General features: G+C 43.6%; 1 protein-coding gene across 14 annotated transcripts in view; it reads right to left on the reverse strand.

Moving 5' to 3' along the window:
- The window catches only part of TMEM150A (transmembrane protein 150A), a 185,359-nt gene that overhangs the window by 85,238 nt on the left and 83,104 nt on the right, over nt 1–17,017 (reverse strand). For all 14 annotated transcript variants that reach the window (XR_013624402.1, XM_078783765.1, XM_078783770.1 and 11 more), the window contains one exon: nt 9,670–9,879. Coding sequence is in view for 13 of the 14 variants with exons in the window: in XM_078783765.1 (XP_078639891.1) it covers nt 9,670–9,739 (70 nt within the window). In the remaining variant the exon portion in view is untranslated. The remainder of the gene's footprint in view (nt 1–9,669; nt 9,880–17,017) is intronic.

A 17,017-nucleotide genomic window follows, 5' to 3' on the forward strand; every position in this document is an offset into this window, starting at 1 on the left:
GCACAGTGTAGGTCAGATCAGTGGGTTGGCCTAACGTTTGAAACTCCATTCTGAAGCTGGAATTCACGTTGCTGTGATCTCAGATTCAAATCTCGTAAACCGTGTCATTTGTCCAAAAGTGTCCTGTCATTCCAAAACATGTGAAACATAGACGTCTCCTATATGAAAATTATGTACCAGCTCTTCCATGTTGAACTTCGACCACTGCAAACCACAACTAAACAACAACATGACAGGAGGCTTCAAAAGATTAAAAACACGAGAATAAAATGGTTGGAGTTATCCGCCATAATTTAAAGGATCACAAGGTGCTGATGTTTCGGAGTTTACCCTTCATCAGAGCAAAATAGTGAGCTGGAAATGGGCCAGGGGTTGAAATTGAAAAGGTGTTGTCACCTAGAACCTCACTGTTGAATTGCAAAACATGCTTGCAATACCTATCGGACAGAGGTGCCAGCGTCATTAGTGAGGTATCGGAAAGGATGTAAATGCCAAAAGTGACGTGTTGGTCAAAAGGAAAAAGAAGAGAAATAAGAAGGAAAGCACCACCAATCAGGAAACATTGCAGAAAAGTTACCCTTTGATGTAAGCAGAATATTTAAAAAAAATTTAGAATTTTGTTTTTTAAAGGAAGTTGAGCATTTTTGATAGAAACGAAATGTGGACATCACATGCTTTCATTGGTTTGAAATTGAGGTCTGAGAGCCAAGATTTGTGCCAACAGCTTCAATGGAACCCTTTGTTAATCATGGGCCTAATTTATTCATGCTCAACAGAGATACCCTTGACATATCTGGAGCATCCTTTAAGTGCCTTCTCTGAAATCTATCTCTCTCCAGATCCTCAAGCTCCATAAACTGATCACATCGATAATCCTTTCAAAGTAAATGCCAAAGTCCCTATTACAGTTATTTTCCCCATCTCTTCCCCCCAACTAGTGGTACACCACTTGGCTTCAACCATTGTATTCCTCCCCAATGTGGATTCATTTTATTCTCACATCACTACTTTAACCAGAACTTCAGTTGTACAATTGTGCAACGTCGTATCACAATGTATGAAATTGACAGGACATTTATCGAGGCCAACCGCAGTGGCAGGCAAGAAGCCGACGTTTCCGGCATTAACCCTTCATTGGAGCAAAAGAGGAAACCTCAGCTTCTCCTTGCTTCCCACAGCGGTTAGCATACCATGAACCATGTACTGTTGATTTCATCCACTGTTCTACCTGTGCACCAACATGAGCCTTCAAGAGCAAGACTAGCAAGACTCCATTACCTCTGTCACCAAAGGTGGACAGAAGTTATGTTTTCACTCCTGTCTGTCTGTACATGAGCAGGATATCTCAAACAGTTATGGAAGGTTTCGGATAAAACTTGGTGGATAAGTTGGGTCTGTGATAAGAACAAGCAAATGAGGTTTTGGTTCAGGTCCAGATCCAGATCCGGCCTATCAGTGGATACAAAATGTAAACTGTTCAGCCTGGTGGAGTTGTGCGCTCTAGCGAGTACCATTCTAGTTCCACATATTTTACTCTTGCATATACTTCTACCATGAGCCATACGAAAAAAAAATGGTTTTGATGTTCTGGACTCTCTCTTTGCATCAATAAGTTGGGTGAAGAGTGCAACATTTTCAAATGCAATTTATTCATACAAAAAGTGTCATTTAGCATGACTATGACTGCACTAACCAATCAAAAAGCTCTCAAAGACGATCGAGATCTCCAAAGGAACCAAAAACCCCAACGGGACAGTGTTCAAGTCAGAATCTTTTAAGTTTGTCTGAAACATTGTAGCATCGGACAGATGTCTGCACCAAGGGATCACCAACCAGCAAGACAAATGATTAAAAATGCATGGCTTTTGCCTTGGCATGTATATTGTTTGACACCGCATTGCATGAAGGGCACTGTGCAAATGGAACATTATCACTCTTATCAGTGATGCCAGAATGGAATGACCCATAAAGGCAAATTATAACCAGATGGGAGAAATCCATGGAAAAAAACCAGATGCTAGATAAACGTGTGCGGTGGAGACCATGTACAAAATAAAAGGTGAACAGGGGGTTCAGTTCCATCTTTTATTTTCGAATGACCACCTTCACCGACATTCCCTTCCCTCCCCAGCCCTCAAGACAAAGTTACACATTATTTCACTCAATATATTTTGCTGTTATTAACACTTCACACGTTATTTTTGCAGTCTCCTGGCTGCTGTAACTGGATGAATTTGAAAAAAAAAAAGTCTGCCGGTTCCAATGAGAGTCACTCTTTTGTCCATATGCATCACATGGCTGTTAGTCAGGGCCCTTAGGGATATTTTGGGGCCGTTTGGTTCAAATTCTTCCAAAAGCACCAAATTTGGCCCAGATGTTGCCCATGTCATACTCTTTCGATTTTTGACCGGCGCCAAGACGTGCGCCCCCCCCCGGGGGCCCCATATTGGCGAAATACTAAATGGCCGCCACCCGGATTAGAGGAAAATCAGTTAAATAACCAAAAGGGTTGGAATCATGTATGATACCACTTTTCAGGGGTTTTCGAGGTCGATGAATCCAATTATGATGTTATTTTGATGATTCGAGGTCAGGGTCAACCCTCAAGGTCATCTTAAAGGTCATTTGAGTCAAACATGTCCGTTTTTGAGTTTTTTGTCAAGATTTACGCAAGGTTCACCATTTTATGTTTCTGGGTTGGGTAATCGAACTCTGACCTTATTTTTGACAATTAGAGGAAATATTTACATGTCTATTTCCTAATTTTCAGGCATATGCAGTTCATCAGTCTAATTACAAAGGTACGGATTTTGATGTTTTATGAACTGTATGCCATATCCTTGTGTTTAATTTTTGTGCGATCATGATCCGGGTTCATGTATACATGATTGTATACATGTCATAAATATGACGTCATAGGTCATGTGACCTGGCGGCCATATTGGATTTTATGAAAACCTTAAAAATGGATCCCTGCCTTCATTTTTCGATCGATTCATTTTGAACTTTGACCACTTATAGTACGCCATGTGATTGGATGCATATCCTAATTATGACGTCAGAGGTCAGGTGACATGGCGGGATGGACCGGTATGGTCCCCGGATCATACCGCCCTTGGCGCCCGTCAAAAATCGAAATAGTATGGCATGGGCAACATCTGCGCCAAATTTGATGCCTTTGGAAGAATTTGAACCAAAATATCCCTAAGGGCCCTGACTATGTGGATTCCATCATTTGCTCGGAAGGGTGTGATTGTGCCGCTGATGCAGTGCCCCATGTAGGTTGGAGCAGGAATTTGGAATATGTTCCAGGGTGCTAGCAATAGCTCACCTACACTTTGTGAAAGACACCGTGGCATCCTTAACCTCCACCAACAAATGCTGGCAGACAAATTACCGTCCATCCGAGGGACGACACACACAATGCTGAATCACCCTGCCTGTGAAACACCAGGATGACAGTTTATAGGCGGGTCGGGATTGAAACCCAGGCTAGACAGCTCATAAGCGAGTGTGGGTACCCCTCGGTCATATTATAATGACCACTCGGTCATATTCACCACTCGGTCATAACATATTCTTCACCAATTGTACAGCAATGGGGGAAAGCAACAGCATCGATAGTGCAGAGACACAATTATAGTGGAAGAAATCACATTACAGGTCCTTCCAAGTCACCAGGAAGCTACAGGTAAATTTGTGGCAGAATTGAGAACATATTAGTGGAAATATAATCATATAGTTATTAGTTTCAACAGTCATAGTATACAGTCATGTGAAAAAGTAAGTACACCCCATGTAAAGTTTTGACTTTTTCAACATATTTCAACATACAGCTATTTTTTTTTTTTTTTTTTTTTTTTTTGTATACAAGATCGAGGCTCGTGAAAGAGCGAACATTAATCACACAGAAAGACAAACAGACACATAAAACAAATAACATCGGGAGCGGTAGACAAGATGGGGAGAGAGGGGGAAGGACACAAACACAACATTTGAGAGCAGGGACCGAGAGACATGGAGACATCGAGAGATCTGTGGGAGGGAGAGGGCTTTGGGGGGGAGGCATGTGAAGGGGGGGAGGCATGTGAAGGGGGGGGGGGGTGGGAGAGGTATAAACATATGGACACTGCCAGGATTTCCAGGAAATAAGTTGGAATTTCAAACAAGGTGGATCTGGGGTGAATTAGTGGGGGTAGAAAAGATCAAGGTTATGGATGGGGGAAGATAAGAGATGGTGGTGAACAGCTGTTTTAAAGACCTGGAGGGAGGAGAGGGATTGAAGGGAGTGTGGGAGTTTGTTCCACAGGCGGGAGAAAAGAGGAATGAAAGAGTGAAGGTGAGCAGAGCCGAGATTTCGGCAGTTTAACCATCAGAGGGTTGCTGGCAGATCTTGTGCGACCTGTAGGAATATTTGGGGGACAGAGCACAGAGAGAGCTGGGGGAGCAAGGCCGGAGAGGAGTCGGTAGAAGACAGAAAGACCACCTACCTGCCTGCGGTGAGTGAGTGAAAGGCCCTCAGAGATAGCTTCATCGCGGGAGATTCCAATGATTTTGAAAGCTTTGGATTCAACAGCGTGAAGCCGAGCCAGGTGTGAGGCAGGAGCACCAGCCCATAGGGGAGAACAGTATTCCATAGAGCTGCGGATGAAAGCCTTGTATGTGGTGAGGAGCTCAGGTGTGCCGAGGAAGGACTTCGCACGACGGAGGATGCCCAGTCGGCGACTGGCTTTGGAGGCCAGCTTGGAAATGTGGTTTTCCCAAGAAAGATCATGGCAGATAGTGAGACCCAAAAGCTTGAGTGACAGAACTTCTTGGAGAGGATTGTTGAGAAAGTAGATGGGAGGGTTGTCCAGTCGATCTTTTCGGAGAGACATAGTAAGAGAGTGAGATTTGGCAGGATTGAAAGACATGTTCCACTTGTTTGACCAGTCTGTGATTTTGTCCAGGTCTTCAGAGAGTGAGGAGGCTGCAGACTGCCGATCTGAGGGAAGAGGAATGGAGCGGCAGAGAGTGGAGTGGAGTGGAGAGAGTGGATTTGATCTTCATTTCAACAATATTGATAGATAAAGGTGATATAATACAACAAATATCATGAAACATTTACATTTTGTAGTCCATTGGATAATTTAAATAAACATAAATGCAAATTTCGCATTTGGAAAAAGTAAGTACACCCCTACATTTATCACGACTTCAAATACCTAAAATTAGAATCAGGTGCACCAGCTCAGGTGAAAATGATTAGAACATCGTTAGAGAGGATCTTGGAGGAACCTGTCTTATTTAAACCTCAGATATTTAGTTTGGTTTGCTCTTTGTTGTTGAAGTGTGCGGCGTCACCATGCCGAGATCAAAAGAGCTCTCTGAGGCCTTCAGAAAGAAGGTTATAGATGCCTACGAGTCTGGGAAGGGATTTAAAAAGATCTCCAAACAATTTGAAATCAATCATTCGACTGTCCGGAAGATCATCTACAAGTGGAGAAGATTCCAAGCAACTGCCAACTTGTTCAGGCCAGGCCGCCCCAGCAAGTTCAGCCCGAGAGCAGACCGCAAGATGCTGAAAGAAGTCTCTAAGAACCCCAGAATGTCATCACGGGACCTACAGGTAGCTCTTGCCACTGTTGATGTCAAAGTGCACGAGTCTACCATTACAAAGAGGCTGCACAAATTTGATCTACATGGGAGGTGCGCCAGGAGGAAACCTTTGCTGTCCAGAAAGAACATCAGGGCAAGACTAAAGTTTGCCAATGAACACCTAGGCAAAGACCAGCACTTATGGAACAATGTGCTCTGGACAGACGAGTCAAAGGTAGAGCTATTTGGCCACAGTACCAGATGACATGTTTGGCAAAAACCAAAGACAGCATTTGACCACAAGAACCTGATACCAACTGTAAAGCATGGTGGTGGAAATATTATGGTTTGGGGCAGCTTTGCTGCATTTTGCTGTTTCACAGGACCACTTGGTTGTCTGCGACATAAGGGTGAAAGGTGCGAGGAGAGCTCGGCGGGTGAAGTACCAACCGAGAATGAAGGTGTGGAGGTTGAAAGAGGTGACAGTAAGGGAGGCATTAAAAGAGAGGCTGAGTAGGGTAGAGGATGATGTGGTTGAGCTTGAAAGTGGTTGGATGTCAATGAAAGCTAATCTGTTGGGAGCCGTTGGTGAGGTATGTGGATGGACAAAAGTACCACCGAGGCACTCGGAAACATGGTGGTGGGATGATGAAGTTGGAAAGAGGATTGACGAGAAGAGGAAGAAGTTCAAGGAGTGGCAGAAGGCGGAGGGTACGGGAGCAGAAACAGCAGAGCATGAAAGTTATAAGGCAGCCAGAAAGGCTGCAAAGAAAGAGGTAGCAAAGGCGCAGGAGGCATGTAGGAAAATATTCGGAGAACGCTTGGATTCGGAAGAGGGTCAGAAAGCAGTATTCAGGATTGCAAAGCACATAGCGAAAGAGAGGTGTGATGTGATGGGGGTGAGTTGCTTGAAGGATGAAGTGGGACAAATCGTTGTCGACCCAGATGGAATTAAAGGAAGATGGAAAAGATATATGGAAATGCTGTTGAATACAGAGAATGAATGGGATGGCAACATAGAGAGTAACCCAGTTTTAGGACCGGCAGAGAAGATAACTGAGAAGGAAGTTGAGGAAGCGATAAAATCAATGAAGAGTGGAAAAGCGGGAGGGCCGACGGGAGTTGTGGGAGATATGTTGAAGGCAGCAGGAAGTTGGGGTGTGAAGAGAATGACAGAGATCTGTAATCTGGTGGTGAAAGAAGGCCGCATTCCAGTGTATTGGGAACTGAGTACCCTCGTCCCTCCATACAAGGGGAAAGGTGACCCTCTGGAGTGTGGCTCGTATCGAGCGATAAAGTTATTGGAGCATGGAATGAAGGTATTGGAAAGGGTGTTGGAGAGGAGGATAAGGAAGAAAGTGAAGGTCGACAAAATGCAGTTTGGATTTATGCCAGGAAGAGGAACGACAGATGCGCTTTTCATTGTGAGGCAGTTGCAGGAGAAGTACATGGAGAAGAGGAAGAAGTTGTTTTTTGGGTTTGTTGATCTGGAGAAAGCATTCGATAGGGTTCCACGCAAAGTATTGACATGGGCATTGAGGAAGTTAGGAGTGGAGGAATGGTTGATCAGAGTAGTGATGTCAATGTACAAAAGAGCGCGCACAGCTGTAAGGACGAAGGACGGGAACAGTGGTGAGTTTGAGGTGAAGGTGGGAGTGCATCAGGGGTCGGTACTAAGTCCACTACTATTTGCAGCTGTGATGGAGGTGCTGGCTCAGAACGTAAAGGAGGGTTTACCGTGGGAGTTGTTGTGTGCAGATGATCTGGTGTTGATTGCGGAAAGTATGGATGGACTGAAGGAAAAGATGAACAAGTGGAAGGAATGTATGGAGACAAAAGGTCTGAAGGTGAATATCGGAAAGACGAAGGTGATGGCAAGTGGTAAAGCATGTGGTGAGGTGGAAAGAACTGGGAAGTGGCCGTGTGCTGTGTGCAGGAAGGGTGTCGGAGTGAACTCCATTCAATGTACAATGTGCGCTGAGTGGGTTCATCAAAAATGTAGTTAGGCCATCAGCCAGACCCCCAAAATAGAGTCCATTGGTACCAAAATGAGGGAGTAAGCCTAATATTGATTTTTGGATCGGTCTATACCCCTAGAATATGAAAATATGTGATAGCAAATTCAACCATGTAGCTAAATGGGTGTTATCACCTCATTTTCAAAATGGCCGCCAAAATGCATGTTTTTCTATTAAAAACACCATGTTTCATATTCTTGTAGGAATTTGTAACAAATAGCATTGCGTTTTGAGATGTTTAAGACTTTACAACTCTCTTAAAGTATGAAATACATCATCTGAACTTTAATCCAAGAAGATAGAATCCAATATGGTGCCCAATTTCACAAAATGGCTGCCATCATAGCAACAACTTTATGCACAAAATATGCACGAAAATAACTGGCATTCAGTAGATTTGCAAGTATACACATGGAAAAAAGTATCGCACCACCACGTATTTTCGACATAGTGGAAATGTATCAATGAATTGATACATTTCACCCATTGAAATGTATCAATGGGTGATAACACACATTTAGCTACATCGTTGAATTTGCTATCACATATTTTCTTATTCTAGAGGTAAAAACCTTGTCAAAAATCATTATTAGCCTTACTCCCTCAATTTGGTACCGGTTGACCCCCCTAGCTGATAGCCTAAGTGGTCTGAGAGGGTCATTTACCAGTGTTCAAATGTAAGGTGTGCACAGAGGGAGCTGCAGATGGAGGAAATGTTGAGTTGGATCTTGGAGACAGCGTGAAGCTGGAAGGTGTGAAAACATTTTGCTACCTCGGAGACATGCTGAATGGAGAAGGTGGATCAGACTCGGCAACGGTTGCTCGAGTGAGATGTGCATGGAAGAAGTTTCGGGAACTGAGTGGCGTGCTGATGAGGAGGAGAGTGTCGCTGAAGCTGAAGGGAAAGGTGTATGCTGCATGTGTGAGAAGTGTTATGATTTATGGGAGCGAGACATGGGTAATGAACGTAGAGCAGCAACGAAGGCTGGAAAGGGTGGAAATGCGAATGGTTCGATGGATGTGCGGAGTATCGTTGAGAGAGAGGAAGACAAATGATGAATTGCAAAAGATGATGGGAATATTGCCTGTAATTGATGCTGTGAAGAGGAACAGGTTGAGATGGTTTGGTCATGTGTTGAGGAAGGATGAAAGTGACTGGTTGAGAAGTGATGGAAATTAATGTAGAAGGAAGTAGAGGACGGGGAAGACCGAGAAAGACCGAGAAAGACTTGGCTAAAGATGGTGGAAGAAGAAATGCGGGCAAGGGGGTTAACAAGGAGAGATGCAGAAAATAGGGCAAAATGGAGAAGATTGTCATGGGGACCGCAAGGCTAACCCCCGCTCTAGCAGGGAAAAAGGACTTTAAAATGCATGTTGTTGTTGTTGTTGTTGCAGCTTTGCTGCATCAGGGCCTGGGCAGCTCACCATCATAGAATCCACTATGAATTCTTCATTGTACCAGAGGGTGCTTGAGGAAAATGTGAGGCCATCTGTCGGAAAGTTGAAGATCAACCGAAGGTGGACCTTGCAACATGACAATGACCGTAAACATACCAGTAAATCCACCAAGGAATGGCTGAAAAGAAAGAAATGGAGGGTTCTGGAATGGCCAAGTCAAAGCCCGGATCTAAATCCCATCGATATGTTGTGGGGGGATTTGAAACGAACTGTGCATGCAAGAAACCCCTCAAACATCGTACAGCTGAAAGAATTCTGCACGGAGTGGGCAAAAATTTCTCCCAGTCGATGTCAGAGACTGGTAGACAGTTATAAGAAATGCCTACTTGAGGTTGTTTCTGCCAAAGGTGGCAATACCACCTATGAGAGCCAAGGGTGTACTTACTTTTTCCACATGCGAAATTTGCATTTATGTTTATTTAAATTATACAATGGACTACAAAATGTAAATGTTTCATGATATTTGTTATATTATATCACCCTTATCTATCAATGTTGTTGAAATGAAGATCAAATAGCTGTATGTTGAAATATGTTGAAAAAGTCAAAACTTTACATGGGGTGTACTTACTTTTTCACGTGAATATGTCACATCACTGCCTCCAACTATTCTCACCTTCGTGGGGTGGGCCGGAGAACGTTTTTTGCCCCAAGTCTTCCAGGAACCAGCTGGCCAGCCCAGTCATTCACCTACTCTTTGGGAATCTGGCCACGATGACGACGATAACTTCACGAAAAACACGGTGGATCCTTTAATGTCCTCCAACTACCGGTGCTGGCAGACAGGTTCTCCTCCAATGGACGGTGCACACATTGATGCCTCACCCTGCAGGACAAACACCAAGGTGATAATTTATAACTTGGGCCAATATTCAAACAGGCGAGACAGCTTACAATCTCTCAATTGAAGAATTACAAAAAAATGATAGTTTCCGGATCTTCACCAAAATATAACCAATTAGTCCTTGGCACACACCCAACCTTTCCAACAAGTATCACCTGAATCCATCCATAACTTTGAGATATCCTGCTCAAACAGACAAACAAGAATGGGCACTCGGCAGAGTGCATACCTCCGACAGGATGAACAGTTTATGGTTTGGATCCCAGTGATAGGCCTGATCTGGATTCGAACCTGAACCAAAATCTAATCGGCTTGTTCTTGTCACCTCCTCAACCTGTCCACAAAGTTTTGTCACAACTCGTCCATAACTTTTTGAGATATCATGCAATATATAATTTTTGCCCCATCTCTCAATGGTGAAGAATCACTTAAAAAATTTACAAACTCTCGTATCCAGATCCGGATCTTCAGCAAAATCTATTCATTTCATCCTTGTCAGACACCCAACTTGTCCCCCAAGTTTCGTTCAAATCCATCCACATTTTTTTGAGATATCCTGTTCACAGACTAACAGACAGGGGTGAAAACATAACCCCCATCCACCTTTGGTGGCAGAGGTAATTTTAATGCTTAAATGGTGATTTACTTGCAGGACACAATTTAAAAACAGTTTTGAAACATCTCTGTTGTCTCGAGCTCTTCTTTCTGAGATTTCAAGTCTGCTGCTCACAATGACCACCTGGTTTCTCCCATTTCCACACCTGAGCCTTACTGCGCCCATACAACTTACAATTTACTGTGTTCCTACAATTTACTCTCCTTGTGCTGTGCTGCATCCATCTGTAGTCATCCCACCGTTTTCCTTTTGCCGCCACCCCTCTCCCCATCGTTCTACTCTTCCATGGACCTCGACAGCTTCATTTTAAAAAAGCGTCACTGCGTCGTGTAAAATTAAGCTGGTTTTCATGCCCAACATTTCTGGATATACCTTTGGTCCAATAACATGCATATAAGCAATGCTCTACTGCTTTGCACAACCTAATCAAAATGTATTTGTTGTTATTAAGAATATAATGATAGCATATATTTGACCTTGGGTCCAAATGTTTAAAAGCAACAAACGTTGGAATCACAATCAAGATCTAATGTTCTCGTCTCAAGTTTGATTAGTAGGCCTATCTATAGCATTGCCCCTATCAATTCAGACTTCATTCGGGGGGTGAGGGGGAGGAAGGGGGAGGGAGGAAGGCGGGAGGAGGAGAGGAGGAAAAAAATAAGAAAAAAATAAAAATATATAAATAAAAAAAAGAGGAAGAAGAAGCTCCAGCATCTCCTGCATATAACCTGAGCGAACCATGGGTCGGATGAACACCTTGAATAGTGAGCGTTTGGCAGTTTATAGAGATGGGGTGTTTCAAGCAGCATTGAATATTTTTGCATCTTGCATGAGAAGCTATAGCTGCCCCAGCATGAGCAGCACATTTAATTATCAAGAATAAAAATGCATTTTTAGTGTGCAACTTTTTTTTTTCTTTTTTTTTGTATACAAGATCGAGGCTCGTGAAAGAGCTAACATTAAGATTAGAGATGGTGGTGAACAGCTGTTTTGAAGACCTGGAGGGAGGAGTGGGATTGGAGGGAGTGAGGGAGTTTGTTCCAGAGGTGGGAGAAAAGGGGAATGAAAGAGTAAAGGTGAGCAGAGAGCCTAGACTTTGGCAGTTTAACCATCAGAGGGTTGCTGGCAGATCTTGTGCGACCTGTAGGAATATTTTGGGGACAAAGCCCAGAGAGAGCTAGGGGAGCAAGGCCGGAGAGGAGTCGGTATAAGACGGAAAGACCACCAACCTGCCTGCGGTGAGCGAGTGAAAGGCCCTCGGAGTTAGCTTCATCGCGGGAGATTCCAATGATTCTGAATGCTTTGGTTTCAACAGCGTGAAGCCGAGTGAGGTGTGAGGCAGGAGCACCAGCCCATAGGGGAGAACAGTATTCCATTGAGCTGCGGATGAAAGCCTTGTATGTGGTGAGGAGCTCAGGTGTGCCAAGGAAGGACTTCGCACGACGGAGGATGCCCAGTCGGCGACTGGCTTTGGAGGCCAGCTTGGAAATGTGGTTTTCCCAGGAAAGATCATGGCAGATAGTGAGACCCAAGAGATTGAGTGACAGAACTTCTTGGAGAGGATTGTTGAGAAAGTACATGGGAGCGGGGGGGGGGGGGGGGGGGGAATGGTACCTTACTTGGGATAGCTGATCAATTTCGTGAATTTTAAACCAGATTCATAAATATCTCAAAGCTTGACAACATTTTTAATGAATTACATGCCAATGTATTTATACTGTAACTCCCAGTCATGCAAAGTGGAAATAGCCACTGGAAACATTACATTCAAATTTCAATGCAACCATCGACACCCGAGCAAGAAAAATATCGAAAGAATGATTCCTTGCTTAAATAACAAATTAATATCATGGCTGGAGGGAACAACAAACACCTTTGCCAAATATATGGTGAAATGACAGACACCACAATTAGTGGGTGAGGATTTGCACCCTCAACTAACCACAACTTAGGTGGCAAGCAGTTAATGAGTTGCATCATCCTTCAAGAGAATGACAGAATGAGTTCAAATGCACATGACAATCATTTCCCTTTCACGTCCATTCATGGGGTCAAACCCCTCCATCATGTCGGTACCATTCGCCCCCCCCCCCCCCCCCCTCCATCATCCTGCCCTCTCTCAGCTTACCCCTGTCCTCAGCCTCCTCCTCCACCTACTCCTGGCTACCCCTCATCCCACACTCTCTCTTTTGCTCCTTTCCACATCCCAACGTCCAACGAGCTAGGACGGAGAGGAGTCGGTAGAAGACAGAAAGACCACCAACCTGCCTGCGGTGAGTGAGTGAAAGGCCCTCGGAGATAACTTCATCGCAGGAGATTCCATTGATTCTGAATGCTTTGGTTTCAACAGCGTGAAGCTGAGCTAGGTGTGAGGCAGGTGCGCCAGCCCAGAGGGGAGAGCAGTATTTCATCAAGACGCAGATGAAAGCCTTGTATGTGGCGAGGAGCTCAGGTGTGCCCAGAAACGACTTCGCACAAAGGAGGATGCCAAGTCAGCGATTGGCTTTTTGAGGCCAGCTTGGAAATGTGGTTTTCCCAGGAAAGATCATGGCAGATAGTGAGACCCAAAAGCTTCAGTGGCAGAACTTCGAGAGAATTGTTGAGAAAGTAGATTGGAGGGTTTTCCAAGTGGTCTTTTTGGAGAGACAAAGTGAGTGTGAGATTTGTCAGGATTGAAGGACATGTTCCACATGCTTGACCAGCTTGTAATTTTAATCCAGGTCTGCAGAGAGTGAAGAGGCTGCTGCCTGCTGATCTGAGGGTTGAGAGATGGAGCAGCAGAGGGTGGAGTCATCAGCAAAAAGATAGAGGATTTTCCAGTCTGATAAATCACTGATAATTAGAAAAAGCACAGGCCCAGAACACTGCCTTGAGGAACTCCAGCCTGGAGAGGAAGAGGAGATGACAGGATTGCATTTATAGCCATACGTTGACTACGACAGGAGAGGAGGTCCACGAGCCATGAGGAGATTTCCATGGAAAATTCTGTGGTCTGATGGGACAAATATTGAACGTTTTGGCCTGAATACAAAGCGCTACATCTGGCAGAAACCGAGCACAGCTCATCGCCCATCTAACACCATCCTTACTGTGAAGCATGGTGGTGGCAGCATCATGTTATGGGGATCCTTTTCAGCAGCAGGGACTGGGAGACTTGTCAAGATATAGGGAACAATGAATGGAGCCAAATACAGGCAAATCCTTGAGGAGAACCTGCTTCAGAGTGCAAAAGACCTAAACTGTGGCAAAGATTTATGTTCTAACAGGAAAATGGCCCCAAGCATACAGCCAAAGTAACACAGGAATGGTTTCAGAACAAGAACATGAAAATCCTTGAGTGACTCAGCCAAAGCCCAGACTTGAATCCCATTGAGAATCTGTGGAAAGATTTGAAGATTGCTGTTCACCGACACTTCCCATCCAACTTGACAGAGCTTGAGCGAATCTGCAAGGAAGAATTGGAGAAAATCCACAAATCCAGATGTGCAAAGCTGATCCAGACATACCCAAGAAAACTCGAAGCTGTAATCGCTGCCAAAGGCCCTTCGACAAAGTATTGGCTCAGGGGGGTTGAATACTTGTGTAAATTAGACATTTCTGTATTTAGTTTGCAATAAATTCGTAAAATTTGTCAAAAGACATGTTTTCACTGTCATTACGTGGTATTGTGCATAGATCAGTGACAAATGTTTTAAAAATTTAATCCATTTAAAATTCAGTCTGAAACACAACAAAATGTGAAAGAGTCAAGGGGTGTGAATACTTTTTGAAGGCACTATGTACATACATATGGAGGGGATGGGAGGGGGGGAGGGGGGAAGGTAAAGCGAGCAAATTGGAAAAAAAAGAATGCAGGAAGGTATTTTAAAAAACAAGAGAAAGGAGGACGATGATAGGGTGGGATGGGGGATTATAAGAAGAACTGTAAATCAGACAGCAAAGCATGAATCAAGTTAGTGACTGTGATTTATCCTCAACAATCAGTCAGCAACAAGTGAATCACTGGAAATGACCTCATAGAACAACAATTAAAACATTCAAATGAGGTATTTTAAACTTGTTTTTTTTTCTTCATCATTTTAATCGTGATTCACCAGACATCGGTTTCTCTGTCTTAAAGGAGAGAAAATAAAAAGGATCTAGATGTGAAAGAAGAAAACAAATAATGGGAATAAAAGGCTAGAAAACAGACCATGGTTATTTTAGCCTTCCATTTTGGATTACCAGGTGTTGACATACAAAGCACAATCACGTTTCCAGGTGGCCGAATCAGATCAATTGTTCAAAACACGATTAAATGTTACAGTTGATAAAGCAAGAATCCTGATGGTGGAAAACAATGTCGGATGAAACTCCATTGCCCGAGAGAAAGCAATGAACCATATTTGTTGACTAAGAGTTGTCATAAAGAAGAGATTAAAATTGTGACCTTGTGACCAGGTTATACGGTAAATGGAAACACTCATAGGATATTCGAAAATGATGAGTAATTGCAATGAGGACATGAATATAATACACAATGCATCATTACCTGAAATATACAAATACAAAATCAATACGTTGCTTATTACATTAGTATTTGGTATGCGATCCCTCTGCTTGATAAACAAGGTGTCTCAATAAAAATGTTTGTGTGTACAAATATACACACACATATACTATTATATATATCCCTGGTGTTGGGCTAGCGGCTAGGGTGCCAGCTTAGGATCCTATGATCCTGGGTTCGAATCCCGGTCGATCGCTGAATTAACGCCAGGGGGGTTGACTCAGCCTGTCATCCTTCCGAGGTCGGCAAATTGAGTACCAGTTCACTGGTAATTCCCTGCTTGTCGTTAAAGGCGGCAAAAATGGTTGGCGTCAGGAAGGGCATCTGGCCGTAAAACATTGCTTCAAAAAGGGGACCGAAAAAACAACAACAACCACAGTTCCCGAAAAAGGCCAACCCCCGCTTGCGGGGAAAAATGGCCTCTAAAGGTGGTTTATATACTATTATATATATATATATATAGACCTATTGCACCTCACACCAGAAACCTACTCCTTTAATCCATGTATTCAGCAAACCTTCCCCTATTGCCCTCAAACCTTCATTCATGCCCACTTGTTCTACTTTACACCTTCACATCGTCATAGCCAAGAATATTGGCACCCTTGCACTTTTTCAAATAATGCACCATTTCTTCCAGGAAATTGTTGAAATTAATAAATATTTTGGTATCCACATTTGTATTTTTTTGGATTGCAGTGGAACAAAATTTTAAAAAGCTGAAAAATTACTAAATCTTAGCTTATTCCACACAGAAATCCTAAAATGGCCCGGACAATATTATTGGCACCTTTTAGAAGTTGTGAGAAATAATTAGATTTCAAGCAGGTGATTCTCCTTTACTTTGGAATTAAACTCACCTGTGGTGAGTTTCCGGTGCCTGCAATATAAGAAATCACTCATTCAACCAGTCTGAATAGAGAAAATGAGTCATTCTGCTGTTTTGTGTCACTGTGTACTGCAATGAACATGGAGAAAAGAAAAAAACCCACAGAATTGTCTGAGGAGGTCAGACACAAGATTGTAGCCAAGCATGGACAATCTCAAGGCTACAAGTCCATCTCCAGAGACCTTGACATTCCTGTGTCCACCGTACGCAATGTCATCAGGAAGTTTAAGGCCCATGGCACTGCAGCCAACCTCCCTGGACGTGGCCACAAGAGAAAACTTGATCGAAGATTGCAGCGAAGGATTGTTCGAATAGTGGAGAAAGCACCTCAATCAACTGCCAAACAGATTCAAGCTGATCTTCAGACACAAGGTATGACAGTTTCAACTATCATCATCCATCACCAACTTGATGAAAGGGGTTCCTATGGTAGGAGGACCCCACTGCTGAGAGACAAAAGAAAGCCCGACTGGAGTTTTCCAAAACAGACCTGAACAAGCCAAAATCCTTCTGGGAGAATGTCCTGTGGACAGAAGAGACCAAATTAGAATTTTTTTTGTGAAAGCATCATCTCTATGTTTACAGCAAACAAAATGAAGCCTTCAAAGAAAAGAACACCTTCCCTGCAGTCAAACATTGAGGAGGTTCAGTTATGTTTTAGGGTTGCTGTGCTGCCTCTGGCACTGGGTGCCTTGAATGTGTGCATGGCATCATTAAATCAGATTACTGAGGCATTTTGGAGCGCAATGTTCAACCCAGTGTCAGAAAGCTGGGTCTCCGTCGCAGGTCATGGGTGTTGAAGCAGGACAATGAGCCCAAACACACTTCAAAAAGCACCAAGGAATGGTTCAAGACAAAACGCTGGACTGTTCTGAAGTGACCAATGAGTCCAGATCTAAATGCCATTGAACACCTGTGGGGAGATCTGAAAACAGCAGTTGGGAGAAGGCACCCTTCTGGGAGAACTGGAGCAGTTTGCACAAGAAAAGTGGGCCAAACTGCCAGTAGAGGTGCAGGGAGGTCATTAATGGCTATAGGAAGCGCTTGCCTGCAAGTTATTTTGTCC

The sequence above is a fragment of the Myxine glutinosa genome, chromosome 8 (assembly GCF_964187855.1).
Source record: "Myxine glutinosa chromosome 8, kmMyxGlut1.1, whole genome shotgun sequence".
In the NCBI taxonomy this organism is placed as follows: Eukaryota; Metazoa; Chordata; class Myxini; order Myxiniformes; family Myxinidae; genus Myxine; species Myxine glutinosa.